General features: G+C 41.0%; 1 protein-coding gene across 3 annotated transcripts in view; it reads right to left on the bottom strand.

Annotated features, from left to right (window-relative positions):
• Window positions 1–1,170: 1,170 nt before the first annotated feature.
• The window catches only part of ell (elongation factor RNA polymerase II), a 26,600-nt gene continuing 8,861 nt past the window's right edge, over window positions 1,171–18,909 (bottom strand). For 2 of the 3 annotated variants that reach the window (XM_057325641.1, XM_057325643.1), the window contains 11 exons: window positions 15,302–15,346; window positions 10,091–10,212; window positions 9,148–9,311; window positions 8,030–8,271; window positions 6,772–6,896; window positions 5,917–6,007; window positions 5,170–5,725; window positions 4,775–4,841; window positions 4,505–4,676; window positions 3,515–3,559; window positions 1,171–3,421 (listed from right to left, as the gene is read on the bottom strand). In XM_057325641.1, coding sequence (XP_057181624.1) covers window positions 3,305–3,421; window positions 3,515–3,559; window positions 4,505–4,676; window positions 4,775–4,841; window positions 5,170–5,725; window positions 5,917–6,007; window positions 6,772–6,896; window positions 8,030–8,271; window positions 9,148–9,311; window positions 10,091–10,212; window positions 15,302–15,346 — 1,746 coding nt within the window. In that variant the 3' untranslated portion in view covers window positions 1,171–3,304. The remainder of the gene's footprint in view (window positions 3,422–3,514; window positions 3,560–4,504; window positions 4,677–4,774; window positions 4,842–5,169; window positions 5,726–5,916; window positions 6,008–6,771; window positions 6,897–8,029; window positions 8,272–9,147; window positions 9,312–10,090; window positions 10,213–15,301; window positions 15,347–18,909) is intronic. The other variant, XM_057325642.1, reaches the window with a different exon arrangement.

The following is an 18,909-nucleotide window of genomic DNA, read 5'->3' as shown; positions in this document are numbered from 1 at the left end:
CGTTATATTTATATTCAATAATATATTTATTTGACATACGGTCTGAAAACTGTACAATAGCTCTAATTTTCCAGTTGTGGAAATCGTGTTTTTTTTCGCTGATTAAATTTAAGTTTTTTGTTATGGTCGGCCTTATATCTTTTTCCACGTCCCAAACCCGGAAATGTGTTCATTGGGGAAGTTATAAATGCAGTAACTAACGTTTAGACAACTAGCCCTATTTTTCCCTTAAAAAATACAGTAAGTATCTAGAATACAAAACCATAAAAAAAACTGAGCCGCTTTTGTCCATTATTTATTGTATAAAAGTGAATGTACTTATTTGCTTACACCTACTTGTCAAAAGTAAATGCAAATTGCCTATTCTTAGTTTAATTGCAATACCTGTAATTATAACATAAAAGCTAGTCAATTTTAATAGAATTCACAAAAACCCTACACAAATAGAGTAAGATGGGAAACGCATGACGTAATTCTAAAAGAAAAGGAAACAAAGATCGTCATTCTTTCACGTGAATATATGAATAGTAACCCCTTTCTAATCCAGGCTATATCATGAAGTACATTCGCATATATTCCTGAGGGAGGATGTAAATATGGACATTAGTGTGTAATTTTGCGGTCCTAAGAAAACAAGAAGGAAAGTCAACGTATGGGGCGGAGTCTTTTGGCAGGGGCTTCAGGATGAATGAGGACACAAATGGAGCCAGGGACGAGAGCCTGGCACGTGTCCAGAATGAACTCTCTGACTCTCTTGTAGCGTCCCCTAAACTGAAGCCAAACGAAGAGCCAACTGGATCACCGCGATGGATTTCTGCGGATATCACACTTGGCATTGCCACAGACTCGCACACTGATCTGAATGTGATCTTCGGTTTGTTGTAGTTATGGCATTGTACATACCATCGTTTCACAACTTTAAATATACTTTAAGTATTGTATTAATAAACAACTGAAATCTGTTACCCAGTCTCTAGTATCACTAAATAAATAGGGCAACTAGACGAATTTAGCGTATTAAAAACAAAGGCTGTACTGCCACCTAGTGGTAAATTTTTAAACCGCATACATAACGCACAGCAGGTGATTTGTTTCATTTTAGAGTAATAAAGCAATTCATGGTTAATGTTAATGTGTCTCACCACAAACCCAAATAAACCTGAGAACAGTTTTCAAAGAATTTTATTGAAATATCAAGATAAATCTCAGCCCCAGTCCCTTATTGTTTCAAAAAAGCGCGCTTTGGGTTTTAGCGTTGACATCCCAACTCTCCACTCCAAAGCTCCCCAATCCCTTTCTTTTTCTTGTGTGCTACAACAGCAACATATTTCATTTGATGCAAACCTATACAATAGGTCATTTGGCACATTTTCTCAGAGTCGTCACGTCGTCTTTGAACCATTTGGTTCTTCTCACATTCTTCATCACCAGACCGTTTGTTAGGTAACTTAAAAGACAGTAACTAAGGTAAAATGTGATCATGTTCGAAAATAAATACTTCATGGTTTTCAAGAAAAGTTCATCTATTTTGCCATTTGCCACCAATCTAGTAAATTTAGCTTGACTGCACTTCTAAAGATCAACACCTGGTCATAAGTTCAGAAGGGGCAGTTGTATAAATATTGGCATTCTCTCGAACACAGAAGAGCAGTGTAAAACCACTGAAAACAGGTCTTTAAACAGTCAGAAAGCATGCGTACACAAACAGACAAGGCAAGTATCTCCTCGCAACAAAACCCAGGTAAGAGTAAGAAGCTGAGCAAAGTGCTGAATTTTAATATTTAAACATAAAAGAGTTCAGATATCAGAAGTACAATTGATGCTTCAACAGGACCTGACAAATGAGCAACTTGTGGTCGTGCTTCCACGAGGCAGATACCACGGTCACGCGAGGAGGGATTTTACATGAATACGTCACAGGTTTGTAATAGATCCTCTGCGCACATGTACACTAGATAGTGAGCGCTCCCCGATGAGATGCGTCGAGATGCCCTTGAATGGAATTTAACAGTCATCTCATGAAGGAAAATACTGTTCGGAAATGCTCAGTTCAAGCAAGCGTGGCCTGCTAAAGGGTTAAGACAGTATAAGACATTAGCGAACGAGCGTATTTCAGGTCTTTGCACACCAGCCCCGTGAGCACACCACAGGGCTACGTTAAAGGGACACAGTCGCTATTTTGTGGAAGAATGCCGTCGTAAGATTTTGGACCTGACATACGTTACGGTCACACTCGTAGCAATACTGTAGATACGGGAAAGATGAACCACAGCTCATGAGGCACAAGGTTGCACGATTTGGCAACGTTCACATCTGATTCCATTCTGCGGATGTGAAAGGTTTGGGATAAAGCGATACAGTTTCAAAGCTCTGAACTTGACGGGCGAGTCACCATCTACAGAGCTTTGGAGTGAAATTATAAATATTGCATTGTAACCTGGAGCATGATGCTTAAACACCGCTCCCGTACCTCTGGAATGGCAACCCTGGTCTAGCAAACTGCGGGTCTCCATTGTAGCTTAATACTGATACTCCCAAAGCCTCTAAGGAGATGATTCTCTCACTCCGGTAGTTCAATTCATGTCCATTGCACATGATTTAGCGTGTTGCACAAAACAAAGGACCGTAGAAGCCAAATAGTGCCACTCAAAAAGTATTTCTGATGGGGAAATAAACTGATCCGCGATGAAATCCAAGGCAGCTTTATGCATTAAATACTGACTAATAATAGGAAAATAAAGACCTAAGGGGTGGGATGTTTAGCATTCATAGAGGGAGTGTGAAATAATCATATTAAATTGATGTATCCCTATGGAAGACGAAAAAAATATATAAAATAAATATAAAATAAAATATAGTTTATCATTAGAACCTTCCATTTGAGGAAAGATATCCACTTAAATGTATTCCTCTCTCTAAATCTTAAAGTATCAGGAACTGGGATCGGGAATGACCTAATCCGCTTCAGTGTTGGTTATCCCTGTCCGGCCATCAAGGAAAAAGCAATTTTTTCACACACACCGAGACCTTCGAACAGGGAAAGGAGGCAACCAATGCCCCACAAGGCTATCCCATAATGCATTCGGCTACACAGGTAAGCTTGGCCAAATACGCCCCAAGTCCCGTAAAAATAAATGAAATTCATGGGTCTGCATTGTCCTCACTAGAGCACTTGGCCCACTACAGAAAAACATTTCGTGGCATTTTACATTAGAGAAAGCCAAGGAAAACAAAATCCAGTTTCTTTCTCTCTCAAAGGAGCAGGAAAGATTAAGAGGAAAAAAAGAAGACAAAAGTCTTGGTATTAGTGCCAGTTTTGAAGTTGCTGTTGATCGTATTCCGCTATCAGTTTTTTAATATGTGCCAGTTTGTTGTGTAAATATTCACAGCGGTTCTTCTCTTGGCTATAGTTTGGATTAGTCTGTGAGAAGAGAAGAGATCATAGATCAGTATTTTGAAGAACAAATCCATCTGTGGTATTACTAAACAAAAACGGAAGACGTCACCAACGTACCTTTTTAATTTTGCGATACTCTTCAAGTATCTGATTGTGGATTGTCTGTGGAAAAAAGAAAACAGATTTTTACAATAGTGTTCCCACATACAGTATCAATAAACGGTGCGTCAATACATTGAATTGCTAAAGAACTCACGGCTCCAAAACCTACCTTATGTTGAATTAAAAAAATTCTTAAAGTCGCCCACATTATTGCACATTTAGACTAGTCAGTGTTGAAATTGTTCCGTTCAATGCCAGAAAATCTATAGATCGTATCAGCAGCTAAAATGCCGGTAAAATTAGGTTTCTGTAAATTCAACCTTTAGATTTATTAGAAACCGTGTCTTTAAGGGGTTGCTGGTTTGAGCCAATGCAATTCTTATGTCATACAGCAGCATGTGCGTTTCATATTTCACCAGATAGTTGTCGTTTTTGCCATATAGTAAAAAATGTAAACAATTTGAACAAACCTTCAAATCCACATTTGCTTATCCTCGTTTGTGAATTTATAAAATGAATGGTTTGGGCTTTAAAATCTATGTATGCTCTTCAAAGGCGCAACAAGTAGCTTTATTACACAAACATCTGATTGAAGTCTGTATTTAATATATGTGCCACATTGCCACAAATCAAACGCTTGGTTTTAAAAATCCTTACTACACCGAAAACAAACAAGGAAAATGATGTAGGGCCACAAAAATGATACCTTATGACATGCTGTTTTGGTTTTTTAACAATATTGGCACTAATCAGTTTGTTATTCTCTTTAGGCTAGATTGTTTTTCCTTTCCTTCATATAAACAGCTTCCTAATTTACCAAGCCACCCGCTTTTGACTTGAAAATTAGAACAGCCGATGACTCAACTCCACTTATTTCTCATTTTCCGAAGAACGATGACTACTGGGTTCTGACAGCGTATTACAAATGAATAAAAATGAGGAAATTGTAATCACACGAGTAAAAGCGTGGATCAGCAGATGTTTACGGAGAAGATCAATGTATACCTTGTACTTGTCTGTGCCTTGCTGGAGTTGTTTGAGCTCCGAGTCGAGTATTGTGAATTGCCGGGTGATGCTCTCTATCCTTGCGTGGAGGCCCCGGTACTCGCTGTACTCGGTGTTGAAGTCGTTCTTGTAACTCTGACGCTGCTCTTGCGAACCGATCACGGTGTACTTTCTGTTGAGGAAAGCAAACGGAAACACAAAGTATTTTTGTTTTAGCTAAACTACTGATGTCAATTGTGTTTTAGTATGAAGACGCAGAAGGGAGCTTACAATAAATAGTCTGCTGTCTCCGACGAAGACGCAGGAATGCTAGAGCTGTCGCACGTTCCGTTCAGACCTGAACAGGAAAAGCAGGTGAATTCAAGGACTTTTGCTTTATTTGCTGATGGGAGAAGATAAGCAAGGACACTACTTCTTAACGTCAGCTTGTACACGTTATGAAAGAAAAAAACTGCGCTTGAAAAAATGTAAGCTAGACAGTGATGTGCAAAGCTAAATAAACTACTTGCTGGGTTATTTTAGCAAATAGTTGACTGGTTTTGAATTGAAGCTGGTTTAGCACATGCATTTGAGAACCAAAGATCACACATGAATGACGTGAATAAGCCATGAGGTCAGAAACCACCTCAGAGGTACATAAATAATTCAGAGAAACCGATCCAAACCTGTGCTACTATCGCTCGTCGTGATATCGCAGGTTTTCCTCTGCTCCGAGTTACGTTCATCCTCGACTTTCCTCTCTTTCTTCACGTCTCTCTCTCTATCCCGGTCTCGTTCCTTAGACTTGTCTTTATCCTTATGTTTCTTTGACCTTTTCTTCGACTTCCCGCGCAGAGAGGGCAGACCAGACCGGTCCTGAGACCCTTCGAGGCCGCCATGGGCTGGCGACGTCGAGCCTGGTCCTCCCGTTTGCGTCGTGGAGAGGGGCGGGAACAACGGAGGCTGACTTAACCTCTCCGCCACCGCTGTCTCCTGACTCTCGCAGTCTCGGCTGTTGGAATCATTGCTGACGTCAGAGAGCGGATCGAAGGGTCGGGGGATCTCCAGCGCAGGGATCTGAGAACTTGAGGATGTTTCTCCTGCTTGAGAATTAGAAGAGTCCTTTCCATTGGAGGAGCTCAGTTTGCCGTTGATTAGCCCTGATAATTTATTAGCTAGATGCGATATTCTGGGCTTCTTATTGGCCAGAGGATCAGTGAACTCAGCAGCAGGTCGTTTCTGCTGAATGAGAGTGGGGACAGATTGTAAAATTGGTTTGTTTAAATACAAGCTATCAGCAAAGGTTCATTCACACCGGCAGCATTTAAAAAGCTAAAGGTTGTTGCTAATTCAGGTTTCTTACTCGAATGCAGTCAAACTGTTAACACCACATCTTCGTACAGTTTGTACAAGAAGAGAGCAATAAGACTGACCTGAGAAGGTGAACTGCTGGCCGACTCTTTCTGAGGGCTACCCGGGTTCTCTCCTAAAGCAGGAGCGCTGCTCTGAGGCTTACACAGTTTTCTGTGTAGTATGAGAGGCACAGGACAGAAAAAAACACCAGTTTAGAGTGAAAAAAATGTGTGTCTAACCACAGTTTAAAAACCCCTAGTCTAAGTGCACCATGGGTATGTCAACAGGGGGCAGTGTGACATCCCAAACTCAGGCGGAGTGCTGTGCTTGCTTGCTTGCATGTAGGTGGGTAGGCATGAGCTGCTACGGTGTCCATTGAACTCCGTTTGCCCATGCATGGCCAAACCTTGAGCCTGTGCCACCCCCACACACACACACGCACAGATCAGCATGTGCTAGAATAGGGTTGCATCACTAAGCTCCCGACTGCACAACATGCACGGCTTTTGCATGATAGACAGCAAGACAAAAATGTGGGAGGGTATGAGAGGGGGTTCTATGGACTTAAAAAGGCTGTTGCGCTGAGGTTCAAAGTGCAATCCCTGCTTGCTAAGTGTTTGCTTGCGACAAATATTTTGATTTTGTATTATGCAGATGACACGGCACTCTTTAAGTTCAGGTACCTTGAAACGGAAACTGTAGTGCTACTGTTAACATTCTACTGCTACATGCTACTTTCAGATCATGTCTTACAAACAGGAGGGGAGAAAATTCATAGTGACACCTGACCATAAAAGCAACACAAAGGCATATTGTTCACCGTGGCACTATCTGTCAACGTACAGATTCAATAACGTGACGAAAGTTTGTTATTGCTATGGCATAATGTACTGTATATGTATAAATACCCAGAGGAGGTGGCGACTGAAACTTACCGTACAAGTATTCTCTTCAGAATCTGCTGGTCCACCTCGGTGTAACCAGGCCAATCCTGCTGAACTTCCTTAAACAAACAATCCTTCAATGTGAAGGTGCTGTCTTTACTATTTAGATTAGCCACCTATAGTGAGGAACGAGACAAAAACACAGGAAAATAAGAGAAGTGTATAAGGACTATATGTCAACACCAGAAACACCCAAACCACCCTTACACTGTTGTGTCAATGGCCTCTGTGTTTGGTGCACTGGCCTTAGGTCGCTCTGACAAATGTGATTTGGTCGAGACATTATGTCTAGGTTCAAAAACATGTTTCTGGCTATGTCAAAATGACTAATTCATTTCTAAATAAAACCTAAACTTTCAAAAAAGTGGCTCATTGGCTATGCCCAGAATAGCTTACTACCATATTGCTTGTGCTATTTTTAGCAGTATGTATACTGTGCACATACGGCTAAAGGCAGATTTCTACTTCTGCATCAGACCTACGCCATGGTCAACGTGCTGTTTTTTGTTTATACTTGAGCGACATTGTCTGCATCAACAGCCAATGGCCACTAGGCGTCAGTGTCCACAGTGTGTTGCTTGTGTATAACCAAGACAAGAGCCTAAGAAGAAGCGGTTCGTTGCGTACGCTGTCTGAGAAGTATTTAGCAGTGATGGCGGCAAGTAAACAGTCATTTTTTAAAGTAAACCCGAAGCATCACAGAGTTTTTTTACCTAAAGGGAGGGGGTTCAAACGGACCAATCACAGCGCTTGCGGTCCACGTCGCACTGACTTATCACTGCGCTGTTACATTTTTGGAGATGTGCGCATCAGGCTACGGCGTAGGGTACACGTCTCTGCGTAGGCTACGGCATAGGTCTGACGCAGAAGTAGAAATCACACTTTAGTCGACACATCACTGGCTATGCTCGGCAAGAAAAAACGTTACGCAATGCAAACACAATGCAAAAATAGTAAGTATGTGGTACTGAATCTACAGCACCGATAGAAAAGGAGTTGTGGGTTTGCAGTCTGAACTGAGATGAAGGTAGTGTACCGTGAAATAATGTGATAGAAAGATGCTTTGTTTATTTATGGTCTACCTGCACAGGTTGTACGCAAAGCAGAAGTACCTAGGTGACCTCATACATTGTCCGTGTAATATAAAACAAAACTCGTGGGATCCCACAATGCACTTGAATTGAATTTTCAACGTGACAATATACATATAATTTAAGCTTGGATAAGGCAAAAACGGAAAAGCACAAACCTGTTGCAGGAGGCTGTCCAACATCTCCTTGTCCTGAGGAGGGAGACTGTCCTTGATGAGTCGCACCAGGAGTTCGGGTTTGCGGTAGGGTTTGAGGGCTAGTAAGTGCACTAGCCGTTCCCTCAGCGGTCGCAGTGGCTTCTTTTTCTGACTGCTGGAGATAATAACAGGACGCGAGGTCTGCCGCAGAGGAGCCACGTCAGAAGAGCTTATTATGGGCTTCCGGATCTGTACCCGCTTACCTGAACAGCACAGAAAAATACAATTGGTCATATTTGAAATTATATTGTTTTTTATCATTGGGTGCATTTGTTTAACGGTCTAAATTTAACCAACATAACGACAAAAAAGGATTTTAAAACAAAAGAAAGTCAATGATTTACTTCCTATCGCTGCGTATTAAGGTAGTAAACAGCATTTAAACATTTTTAAGAAACGACTCCTCAGCTTGAAATAAATACAAAAGGACATGACTCAGGATTAGCTTAGTCCGTGTCCCTGGAAACATGACAGCTCATGTGTTGGATGCATGTGCGCTAACTGCTGCATCACAGTTCTGGTGCACAAACGCGGTTATGACCATGTGGCATCATTCGTTTTTATGACATGACTTTTCCAGTGCAGCAACAAAAAGATAAAGCTGAACGATCTCTGAAGTTCTCTGGTGAAGTATTGATGTTTCTGCGCAGCTTGTACTCGAGTCGCCGGGTTCTCTGTGTAATATTTTTAGCCACTGTCATCATGGAGCATCAGAACAGACAGCTACTAAATTATGCAACATACTAAAGTTCCAGACATGGAGACGGAAAACGGAGTAGACGGAGAGACTCTGGAGCCTCATGTGAAAACGGATTAAATTCTAATCGCTCTTCTTTTAAGACTTAGTGGCCTATGATCAAATGTGGGTCTGCCAGATGAGTCCAAGAGTTTCAATAGGAATGACAAAATCTGCAGTAAACTATGATTCAGACAGACTATATTTATTATTACTTTTATCACGTTTTTGTCATTATCAGAACATGAAGATCCTCATGAAGGTTGGGTTAACTGCGACAAGAAAAATAATGTACTTTGGAGTATTTGTTGCGTCCAAACAGTGCCAAAACTAAAGGCCTTACCCACGTATCTCCCGCCAGGCTTGATGACGATGGCTCCGCGGCTTCGGGTTTCCTCCTCGGCCTGAGCCATGCTTTGCCTGGCTTTCTGGTAGGAGTCGTCTGTGGCACACACCGTGATTTTGTCCTGGATCCCTCCCAAGCAGTCCAACTGTATGCTCCCTTCACTGGAAAAAGACCAAACCAGTCACACACTCCACATGCAAACATCGAAGCGGAGTATGGTGCCACCTCATATTAACAAGCCATTTTTAAGTAAGAGCTGTCATGGCACAACTGAGATCCAGGTGGCTGCATGGGTCCTCGAAAACATCAAGAGTTACACCTGCAGAATCATACAGTCAAGCATCTCCATATGACCAGTTCAACCACCCTGAAACCTCGCCAACCTCGATTTTCACTGGCGTGTCCTAACACGGTCTACACCAGACGTGAGCGACGCACACCATCCAATAGCCTAGGGTCTATTACACTGAATGTTCACCCATTTACATAGTCAGCAAGTGTGTGATGACTAGTATTTTGAAACCTAATCCAATTTAAGTGTGTAGTGTGCGCCAGCCTTTATAGTGTTTATAATGACCGAACTTAAGCTGACCCCTTATTACAAACATTAATGGACATAAATCCACGAGAATGCATTTATATTCAAGCCGTTTCATCCTCATTTGGTTGGACAATTGTCCAAATCCAATTGATTCTCTCTGTTCTGGTGTTCAGCCAGGGCCGAACAGTACTGGGAACAGATGGCACTTGTAATGATGTCATGGATGCGATCACAAAGAGTTCTCAACATAAGACAAACTCTGATCACATCACTTACTTGTTTCCATGGCAACAACATTTACTACAGAACGCTTTAACACGTTTGAATACGTTACGCTACCTTGAGTGTGTAATACTTTCAGCGGGCACGAATAAAGACACGCTTTGTTTTCATTCTTACCTTGTGATGTACTGCTGAATGCAGTCGAAGCTGCCCTGGGGGTTGTCCTTCCCCACGTTGGACAGGTAGAACGTAAACGTCCGTAGCTCATTTAGAATATCTGATTGCGGTATTGAGATTTTCTGTTGACAGAAGAGAGGAGCAGCAAATATAAGCAATGAGACGAGACCGGTGCAGATCGCCAGTTCAAACAGGCTAATGCAGAGACATTTAACATTTTTACTAAGTTCTACACGTTCTACACTTGAACGCACTTTAGTTACATCAGTCGTCTAGAAAGATCAATTTTATAGCACACGACAAAGCAAAGATGATATGACCAAACAAAATCTGTTCCCTTTATCTTCATCAGATACTATTTTGGTTTAAAACAAGAGCAATTCATCTTTCAAGCTATGAATGTAAATGTAGACGCATTATCAAGTGACCTGGCGTTAGGAGTACCAAAGTCGTGGAAACTAGTAGGCGATGATATTATTTGAGTGACGTGATTTTGTAGGCTCACAGACTGACTGCTGGCGTGAATGTGGATCCCTGCAGCAGCAGAGAAGGAACACTGTGAACCGCAACATGACATGGCATGTCTGTGACGTTCGCCGTGCTCCGGTTCCGTTTACACAAGGTTCCTCACACGTGTGTGGCCTACAGGTGGCTGACTATAAATAACAGCCAGTGTCTGAACCGCATGCTGCGTGCCTGAGGGCTCTCTCCGCTCAACGCTTCACTAAGCTGGCTCACATGCTCCTTTTCACACTCCTATATGAGACGTTCAACAGCCGAGACGAAGACCTCCATTATTTACAATCACTCGGTGGCTTAATTCAGATATAGCTTTTTAGTTCATTTTAATAGTAATCGCCTTTTTACAGCATTTCCTCATTCTGAAGAAAACCATGATACAGCAAATAACTTCACCTTAGAAACTTCTGCGCGGTAACTCGCAGAAAGAAAAAACCCCACAAGAGAGAGGAAATGCTTTTAAAGGAAGAGCTTGCGTCACAGGCCAAACGTGACGCACTTCAAAGTGCGAAATCCAATGTGAAAGTCAATGCGAGTAACTGGAAGGAGGAAACTAGCAAGATTAATCATAGCTTACAGTAAAATGCCAAAATGCCAACTGGCCGTACGGGTTACATACTCTACACACTACGGCTGTTCAACGATTAATTGCGATTAATTGCATATAGAATAAAAGTTTGTGTTTATAATATATGTCTGTGCACTGTGCATAATCATTTTGTATTTATAAACACATACATGTAAAAACTATATAAAATATAAAAATGAATAAATGTTTATATATAACTTAAATTATATATAAATATGAATATACTGTATATGCAAATATTTCCTAAACAAATACATGCGTGCGTACATGTTCATCAATACAAAATAAATATGCAGAGGACACAGACATACATTGTGGATGATTCTGGATATGATTAATCGCGATTAATCATTTATCAGTCCTACTACACACTATAGCTATTGGACGTCTTACCATAACTAGGACAAATGGTAAAAATAAGCGCATAAAATATAATCAACAAGATGATCGATTATCAACTAGGGTTGAGCCGATAGACGATGACATTGTCCATCGCCGATGGCTGACAGCCATCACGATGTTGGGCCGGCATCGTGATTCCCCTTGCATGACGCAATTTTCGTCATCGGGAGGGTCCGCGGTCATCCGCACATTCCATCCGCGTACACGTACAGCACATTCCCAAGACAAATGTTGACAGCAGAGTCCACAGTATGACATTCTGCGCATGTGTCGAGCTCGTCTATTCATGCTTATCCGCAGTTGAGTATGATTTGGAAGCTGCGCGACGGAGACGGACGTAGAAAGTGAACGCAAACAGTGAATCGTAGTAATGCGCTCACGTTGTGTGTGTGTAAACTTGTCAATGATGACCTGAACTGCAATGGCATCGGGAAACATCAGTGCCGCGTGACCCGCGCAGTTGACTTATCAGACACACACAGCCTACACTGGTGGGCTCACGATCTACTCGTCTTTCCACATAAAATAACAACCGGAAGAAATTCCAAATTTGCAGGTCGTACATGTGCGAGTACTTGTGAAAAAAAATCATGCTGTCTTGAACTGGTCACAAAATGTGTTTTGGTCGCAGTCTGGAGCACTGATATAATTGTTTTAATGTTTTGGCAGATGGCCATCTAGCAAACTGATATACCCCCGCCTCGCCCCTGCATGTCATTGTCCATCGTGATGTTTCACTGTAGGCATCGTCCAATGCCAATTTGCCAACCCTATTATCAACGCTACTATCAAACTCACTGGGATGCCGAAAAATTGTTATTGATGTTTCCACAAATAATTTTTATTATATAGCAGGAATGCAAGAAATGCTTCATGCTTAACTTTTTCATTTGTATAAACAGTTAACTTTCCTTGAAGGAACAGTTTAAAAAAATAATTCTGCTATTATACTCACATTTCATTTTAAACCATCTTCAGTGACAATCTTCTCAGCAGACCCTCAAAAATTTTAATTCCCATTTGACAAACAGAGACGGAAAGGAAATCAATGTTTTCCCAAACGGCAGCCTCCAAGATTTCCCTGATCTCAACTCTGGTCCGCATGTTGTAAAAGAACATGACAGGAGGCTGTGTTTTCTTTGAGAACCTTGTCTTCGTCTGTCAGAAAGACCGGGCCTTGGGGAACAACCATGTAAAGCTCATGGACGCATCAGCCCTTTGGACAAAATGTCAAATTCGGCATCTGTGCTTGAGCTGAGCAAATTTCAATCCAACCCATTGGTTACCAATTTTAAACTGGAAGGCCTTCAAGACAAAGGCATGCCATGTCAAAGAACACGTGCAAGCATCTAGCTGCTCCTTTGGAGTACGCAGAGCCAAATACCATAGTAAGGCGTCTGCAAATGATCTCTAGCTGCTGCGAATATGCCACAAAAGCTCTGACACAGCTATGAAAAAAAAGTGAATCCAGCCGCAAATTGACCTTATCTTGCATGCGATGCAGTGAACTGTGGTGGAGCGTGAACGTGCAGCTCCTGCATGCATTCAGCAAATCAGAGTTAACACATTCTGATAGTGAAATTGCACTAATGAAAGACTTCCTATAAATTTGGGCTGAACTGTTGCATGTCAAAGTTGGAACACCACCTTCAACATCTGAAAACTACAAAGTACCAAAGTACTTTTAGGTCAAAACATCAGTCTCATTCAGCGTCATTTAACAAAGAAACTTCCGTCTCCAGGATTCCAGTAAAGCAATAATGTAAAACAGGTTTGGACAGACACGAGGGTGAGTAAACGTTACAAAAAGATTTCATGTTTAGGTTATGAACAGGTCTGAAAGGAAAGCGAAACGCCTGAAATCCGTGTGGTGGGTTTTGATGATGGTTTTGAAATATGACTGGCGTCTTTCTGGTACAGAATGGACCGACTATTGCCACACTGGGGCATGTGGTCAGGTTCTGTTGGAACAGACTGTCTATCAGCCTCTTCCTGTCTAACAGGCGGTCAAGAAAATGGGTATTGACCACCTTCACAATGCTCTAAAATGTTGTGGGTTCCTCAATTGCATGATGCACACCAATGGATGCTGGTGACATAGCAAGGCTTCACTGCTGATTTCACAACCGAGCAGAGGATGTTGTGGTTATTGTAAGGATGATTTTGCAGCAGGAAGTCATCACATCAGCTATGCGTTTCTAACAATAAAGGACATCGAGGTTCACAAGGTCTGTGACTACATGATGGAATATGACAATTATTGACACATAACAAAATAAGGGTAGTGGATGCATAAGGGTCTGATCAGACAGAACGCGTTTTTGTGGTGAGACGCGCCTCATTTGAATTGTTTTCAGTTGGCAGGGAGCGTTTTGCGCGCTGCTTATGTGCACCGGGCGCCTCGCGTTTCTGCCGCCTGCAGCGCCTCGCGTTTTAGGCGGAGCGCTTTGAGCGCCCGAAGTTGAAAAAAACTCAACTCTGAGCAGAAAAGCGCCTGACGTCATGTGTACTTTTTTCCATTGTCCAATCGGATGAGTGGAGAGGCGGGGCTTCCCTTGTCGCAATGCTTGGAACGCCTGGAGACATGGAGGAGAAACTTGTTGTGGCTGTTTCGGGTTACCTAGCAACATACAAAAAAACGCTGCGCGCTGCTCTTTTCAAAGAGTCACCAAAAGAGCAGCGCGGCGCGCCTCGCGTTTTCGAACATGAAAAGCGCGTTCTGTGTGATTGTACGCTAATGGTGTCAATGGTCCTTTACTTCCAATGAACAAGAATCTACATTATAGGTTCATACAAAAATGATGTTAGTCAACCTCATGTTACCACATATTTCAATGGAACACAAGTTTTGTTTTCAAATTTAATATAAATTGTGAATAATGTACTGCCTGTTCTTTTTTATTAAATGAAAGTTAATGGTGACATGAGCTGCAAAGCTCAAATGACAACAATAGCACGAAAAGCATAAACGGTAACCACATTTATCATATGAGAGAATTTAATCTCTGTGTAAACTATTCATTTAAAATCTATATTCATGTATTTCACCTTAAAGCTTCCATCCTTAACTTTTTTAGGTTAAAATGAACAAAAAAAAGGCATTGAGGAAGTATATAAATTTGTTTTTAAACGGTCTCTTTACCTTACCCCAATTTACAACGGGGAGCTTATAATAATCATTTATTATAAACTGAGCTGTCAGATTTTATGTGAAATGTCAGTTTGACATCATTCGACTTAAACCCACATAAAGATAAGTATGCAAAATAAACTGTAATTTTATGTTTTAAACAGAAATGCCAATATAGAGGTTGTGGACTGCAGCTTTAACACAGCGGTTCTCAATCTTGTTGACTCCAAGGCCCCCCCCCCATTGTATTCAACAATATTCAATATTCACACTCCCCACAAAAACTCAACATTTTTACCCAATAAAATATTTTAGAGCTTTATTCATTATAAAAATGGGCAAAAATAAGAAAAATCTTGTTTTTTTTTTGGCTTTTTACAAATGTATGTCAATGCTCATGTTGTGTAATTTTAAATTATTAGTCATCTTGAGGACCCCTTAGAAGTCAGCTGGGGCCCCCTTGTGGGCCATGGCCCCCCTGTTGAGAACCACTGCTTTACATTACATATTGCGAAAGGCAGAGTGCACACTTGAAGCTGATCCCAAAACTAAAATGAAGTTGTACACTTACCCCTTGATTTCCTGTGAATCTTATTAGTGGTTGAGCAGTCAGGCCCTGCGAAAGAATGAAAAATAAATACATTAAAAATGCAAAAATGTCTACAAACAGCACACACAAAACAGTATGCACAAAGTGCGGAGTAATCCTCACAAACAGGCAGGACGGTATTAAAAACACAGGATCTATAAGTAAGAGACCGCTTTACAGGTAATTCCCGGCTTACAGCGTGTGGCCTGTTTCCCAATATAAAGAGCTTCAGATCAAGTAAGAGCACAATTTCAACAGCGGCTCAACAGATCTCAGCATGTGCCAAGAAGAGGAGGAAAAAACACAGTGACGTAAACAAATCAGACCCTTTGCTCTCGATGGTAAAGCTCGCGTTTATAGTCACCCGTGACATTTATACAGACCATTTTGAAGCAATATGTATGCGAGCTAACTACACAGGCCACGTGCCTTTGAAATGTGCCTACTACTTGAAACTGAAGGGTTCAGGTTTGGTTTTCACCACCTAAAGCAATCATGCCCACCTACAAGCCACTTCACAATAGATAACACGTCTTTCACACACTCATTCATCGACATCAAAGTAATTTTAGTAAACCACCTAGATGCGGCGTAGGACGTATATTTTTCATTAATTTGCTCAGTTTGTCTTTTGCCGGGTTGTAATGATTCAGCACGGTGCTCGAGCCACTTATTACATTAAGGCAGGGGCAGAAAGACTGAAGAGCGCCGATTGTTCTGTCGCATTCAATCAGCCAATCAAACGGCTGAATCAGAAACAATGTGCTTCAGTGCTAATTAGAGAGGCAGATGAGACGAAAAACCGTCTAGCTGTGCTTTCCATAAAAATATCAAAAACCCATGAACAAGATCACACAAGGAAGCTCGGGGAAGCTAAGCAACAATCTTGTCTGCTCAACAGCCTGGTTGACCGGTCAGGCTTGATGCTTTTGAGGTTTCTCAAACCACTAAATATGTCGAAACTGAGGAAAAGGTGCATTGTCAAGTTATAATTTGGATAAAATGCCACAGAATTAGAGGCTTTCATTTACTGAATTTTTAAATATTTAGATGGATGATCTTTTACACTGCTTTCAAAAGGCCTACTGTGTTTTCCAGTGTTAAGAAACATTTTTATAGTAAACAACACAAAGAACAGGCAAAATCTTAAATAATATATGCATGTATATGTTTTTGTTTTTATATTTTTTCCACCTGTTGAATGATAAATCGTATGGTCTCTGGCAGATCTCTAATGTTTGGCGATTTAGGTTTAGGGCTGTGCAACGATTAAACCGAAATATATATCACGTGATTTATGCACAGCTTGTGAGTGAAGTATGGTAAAATGCTGCTGCACCCGAATAATTTAAAATAAACATACCGTTATCGTCAGCTGGTGAGGATGCAAATATAGTTACAGATAACGTTATAGTTATCGTTATAATGTGAATGGCCCTTCACAATACATGCACGCTCAATAAAAAATAATGTACAAACGAGTTTGTCAAAATTTCAGAATATTTTTCTAACACAACCTTAGTTGAAATGGTGCGATTTATCAAACTGAAAAGTTGAAATGTGAAAAGAGATGTGTCCTATGAACGGTCTAAGCAATCAGATTCTTGCCTGATATTACAAAGATTCTACATCTATCAGAGTTGAAATTGTGACTGTAGTAGCACGTTACCATCAATCAGTTAATTCAGTTCATCAAATCGTGCAAACGCAGTGAAGCTCTGTGCTTATCCACGGGGTTCTGGCTTACATCAGGAAGTTAATAAATCATCCTTCTGATTCCATCTGTGACTGAGATTGGCATAGGTAATGGAGACACTACTCTGTAGGCCCGGGCTGTGTATGTCACATCCAATGCATCTGTTATTACCAGCATACATTCACAGAAGCCAGGACACAGGAAACTTAATGTACATGCTATGTAGTGAACATGGTTACAATACCAATATGGTTATTTGTCTTAACCTAGTCAACTAATGGTTTTAATGAAGGCCTTGTATAATTAAGGATATTTAACGTGCGCACTCTGCGCACCTGACCCTGATTCGATGCATTTCAGGTGTAAATCTGCATAAGATAAATCACTAGGACTTATTGACTAGTACAAACCATTACAGATTTTGATTCGTATAAAAAGCTTGGCTGTTTGATAATCTAGTTCAACATAAACGTAAGAGAAAGAGTGACAACGTAGATCAGCTATCAATAAAAGCATCATAAATAAAGTCATCAAACCAAATCTCTAAAGCCCTAAAAAGAGTGCACCTCTCAGCCTGTTCGTTTGAATGGGCTGCTGACATATCACTATTCTCTGGGACACGGGCCCAGAATGTTCCACAAAGCGAACCTTGAGTCGCTCCTGACCAACACTCACTGTTGAAACCCTCACTGTTGAAAACTGCTTTTGCAGTTAACTTAACTTCCGGTACACACCCGCAAAGAATGGGTAGATTATTTCTGAAAACAAGCAAAAGAAATAAGTAAATCCCATTAGCTAGCAAGTTACAAGTATGTCTAGTCAGTATTATTTTGAGTTACCAGTAGAAGTACCATTACTTAGCTAAACTTAATTGCGACCCATTAAGTTACACGACCCATTCATCGTGTATATCAACTTGTTATAAAATATTGATATAAAATGTATTACTATTAACAAATCATTTAAAATCTAAATAGTTTATATAGTATTATTAGACACTAGCCAGACCAATAAACAAACACAAACCGGAAATTAACTTCGGGCCAAGCACATACATCCGATGAAACGGTCTATATAAAGTCATCACAGTTGCCAATGACATATGACATAACACAATAGTTTTTACACCATTTTCAGGCATGAAAAACACAAGACAAGTGAACAAAAAGGTCAAATGGAACCTCAAGCCAAAAGTCCCATGACAGCCTGACATTTCAGAGTCATGTTTGGCACTTTGGTTCACCAGACCCTAGTTTCAGCATTGAAAAGTGTAGAATCAGCATTCCTTAAATATCCATGACACAGTAACTGAATCCGGCCACAATCTAGAAAATCTGCTGCAGACTCGACACGAGTAACAGATTTGCGAGCGATGCCGTGAACAGCATCTCATTAACACAGCCTCTTGCCCAGCTTTAAAGGGGTGATTTAACGCAGTTTCATGCATTCTGGATTTACATTGTTAAATGTGCTGGCTTCTCATGCTTAACATGGAAAAGTTGGACATATGACGTTGTATTTCTGTGCTTGATACACTCCCCCAGCACTCCAACTTGTTTCGGAAAATGTCTGGATCTAGGGCTGTACGATTTGGGGAAAATATCTAATTGCGATGTTTTTGACAGACATTGCGATTGCGATTTGATTTGCGATTTTAACTTTTCTAATTCAAGTGTCAGCTCAATATTGTTGTGTGGAGCACAGTATGGGTATATTGTAATTGCACGAAAATTATTCTTTCAAAGCTTAGCTTAAAACAGACTTGTTTGGCACCGAGAGAGAGAGAGAGAGAGAGAGAGAGAGAGAGAGAGAACCGAGAGAGAGAGAGAGAGAACCGAGAGAGAGAGAGAGAGAACCGAGAGAGAGAGAGAGAGAACCGAGAGAGAGAGAGAGA

This window comes from Triplophysa rosa, linkage group LG25, assembly GCF_024868665.1.
Source record: "Triplophysa rosa linkage group LG25, Trosa_1v2, whole genome shotgun sequence".
Taxonomy (NCBI): Eukaryota; Metazoa; Chordata; class Actinopteri; order Cypriniformes; family Nemacheilidae; genus Triplophysa; species Triplophysa rosa.
Note: the sequence above shows the minus strand (reverse complement) of the source record. Positions and strands in the feature narration are given on the sequence as shown.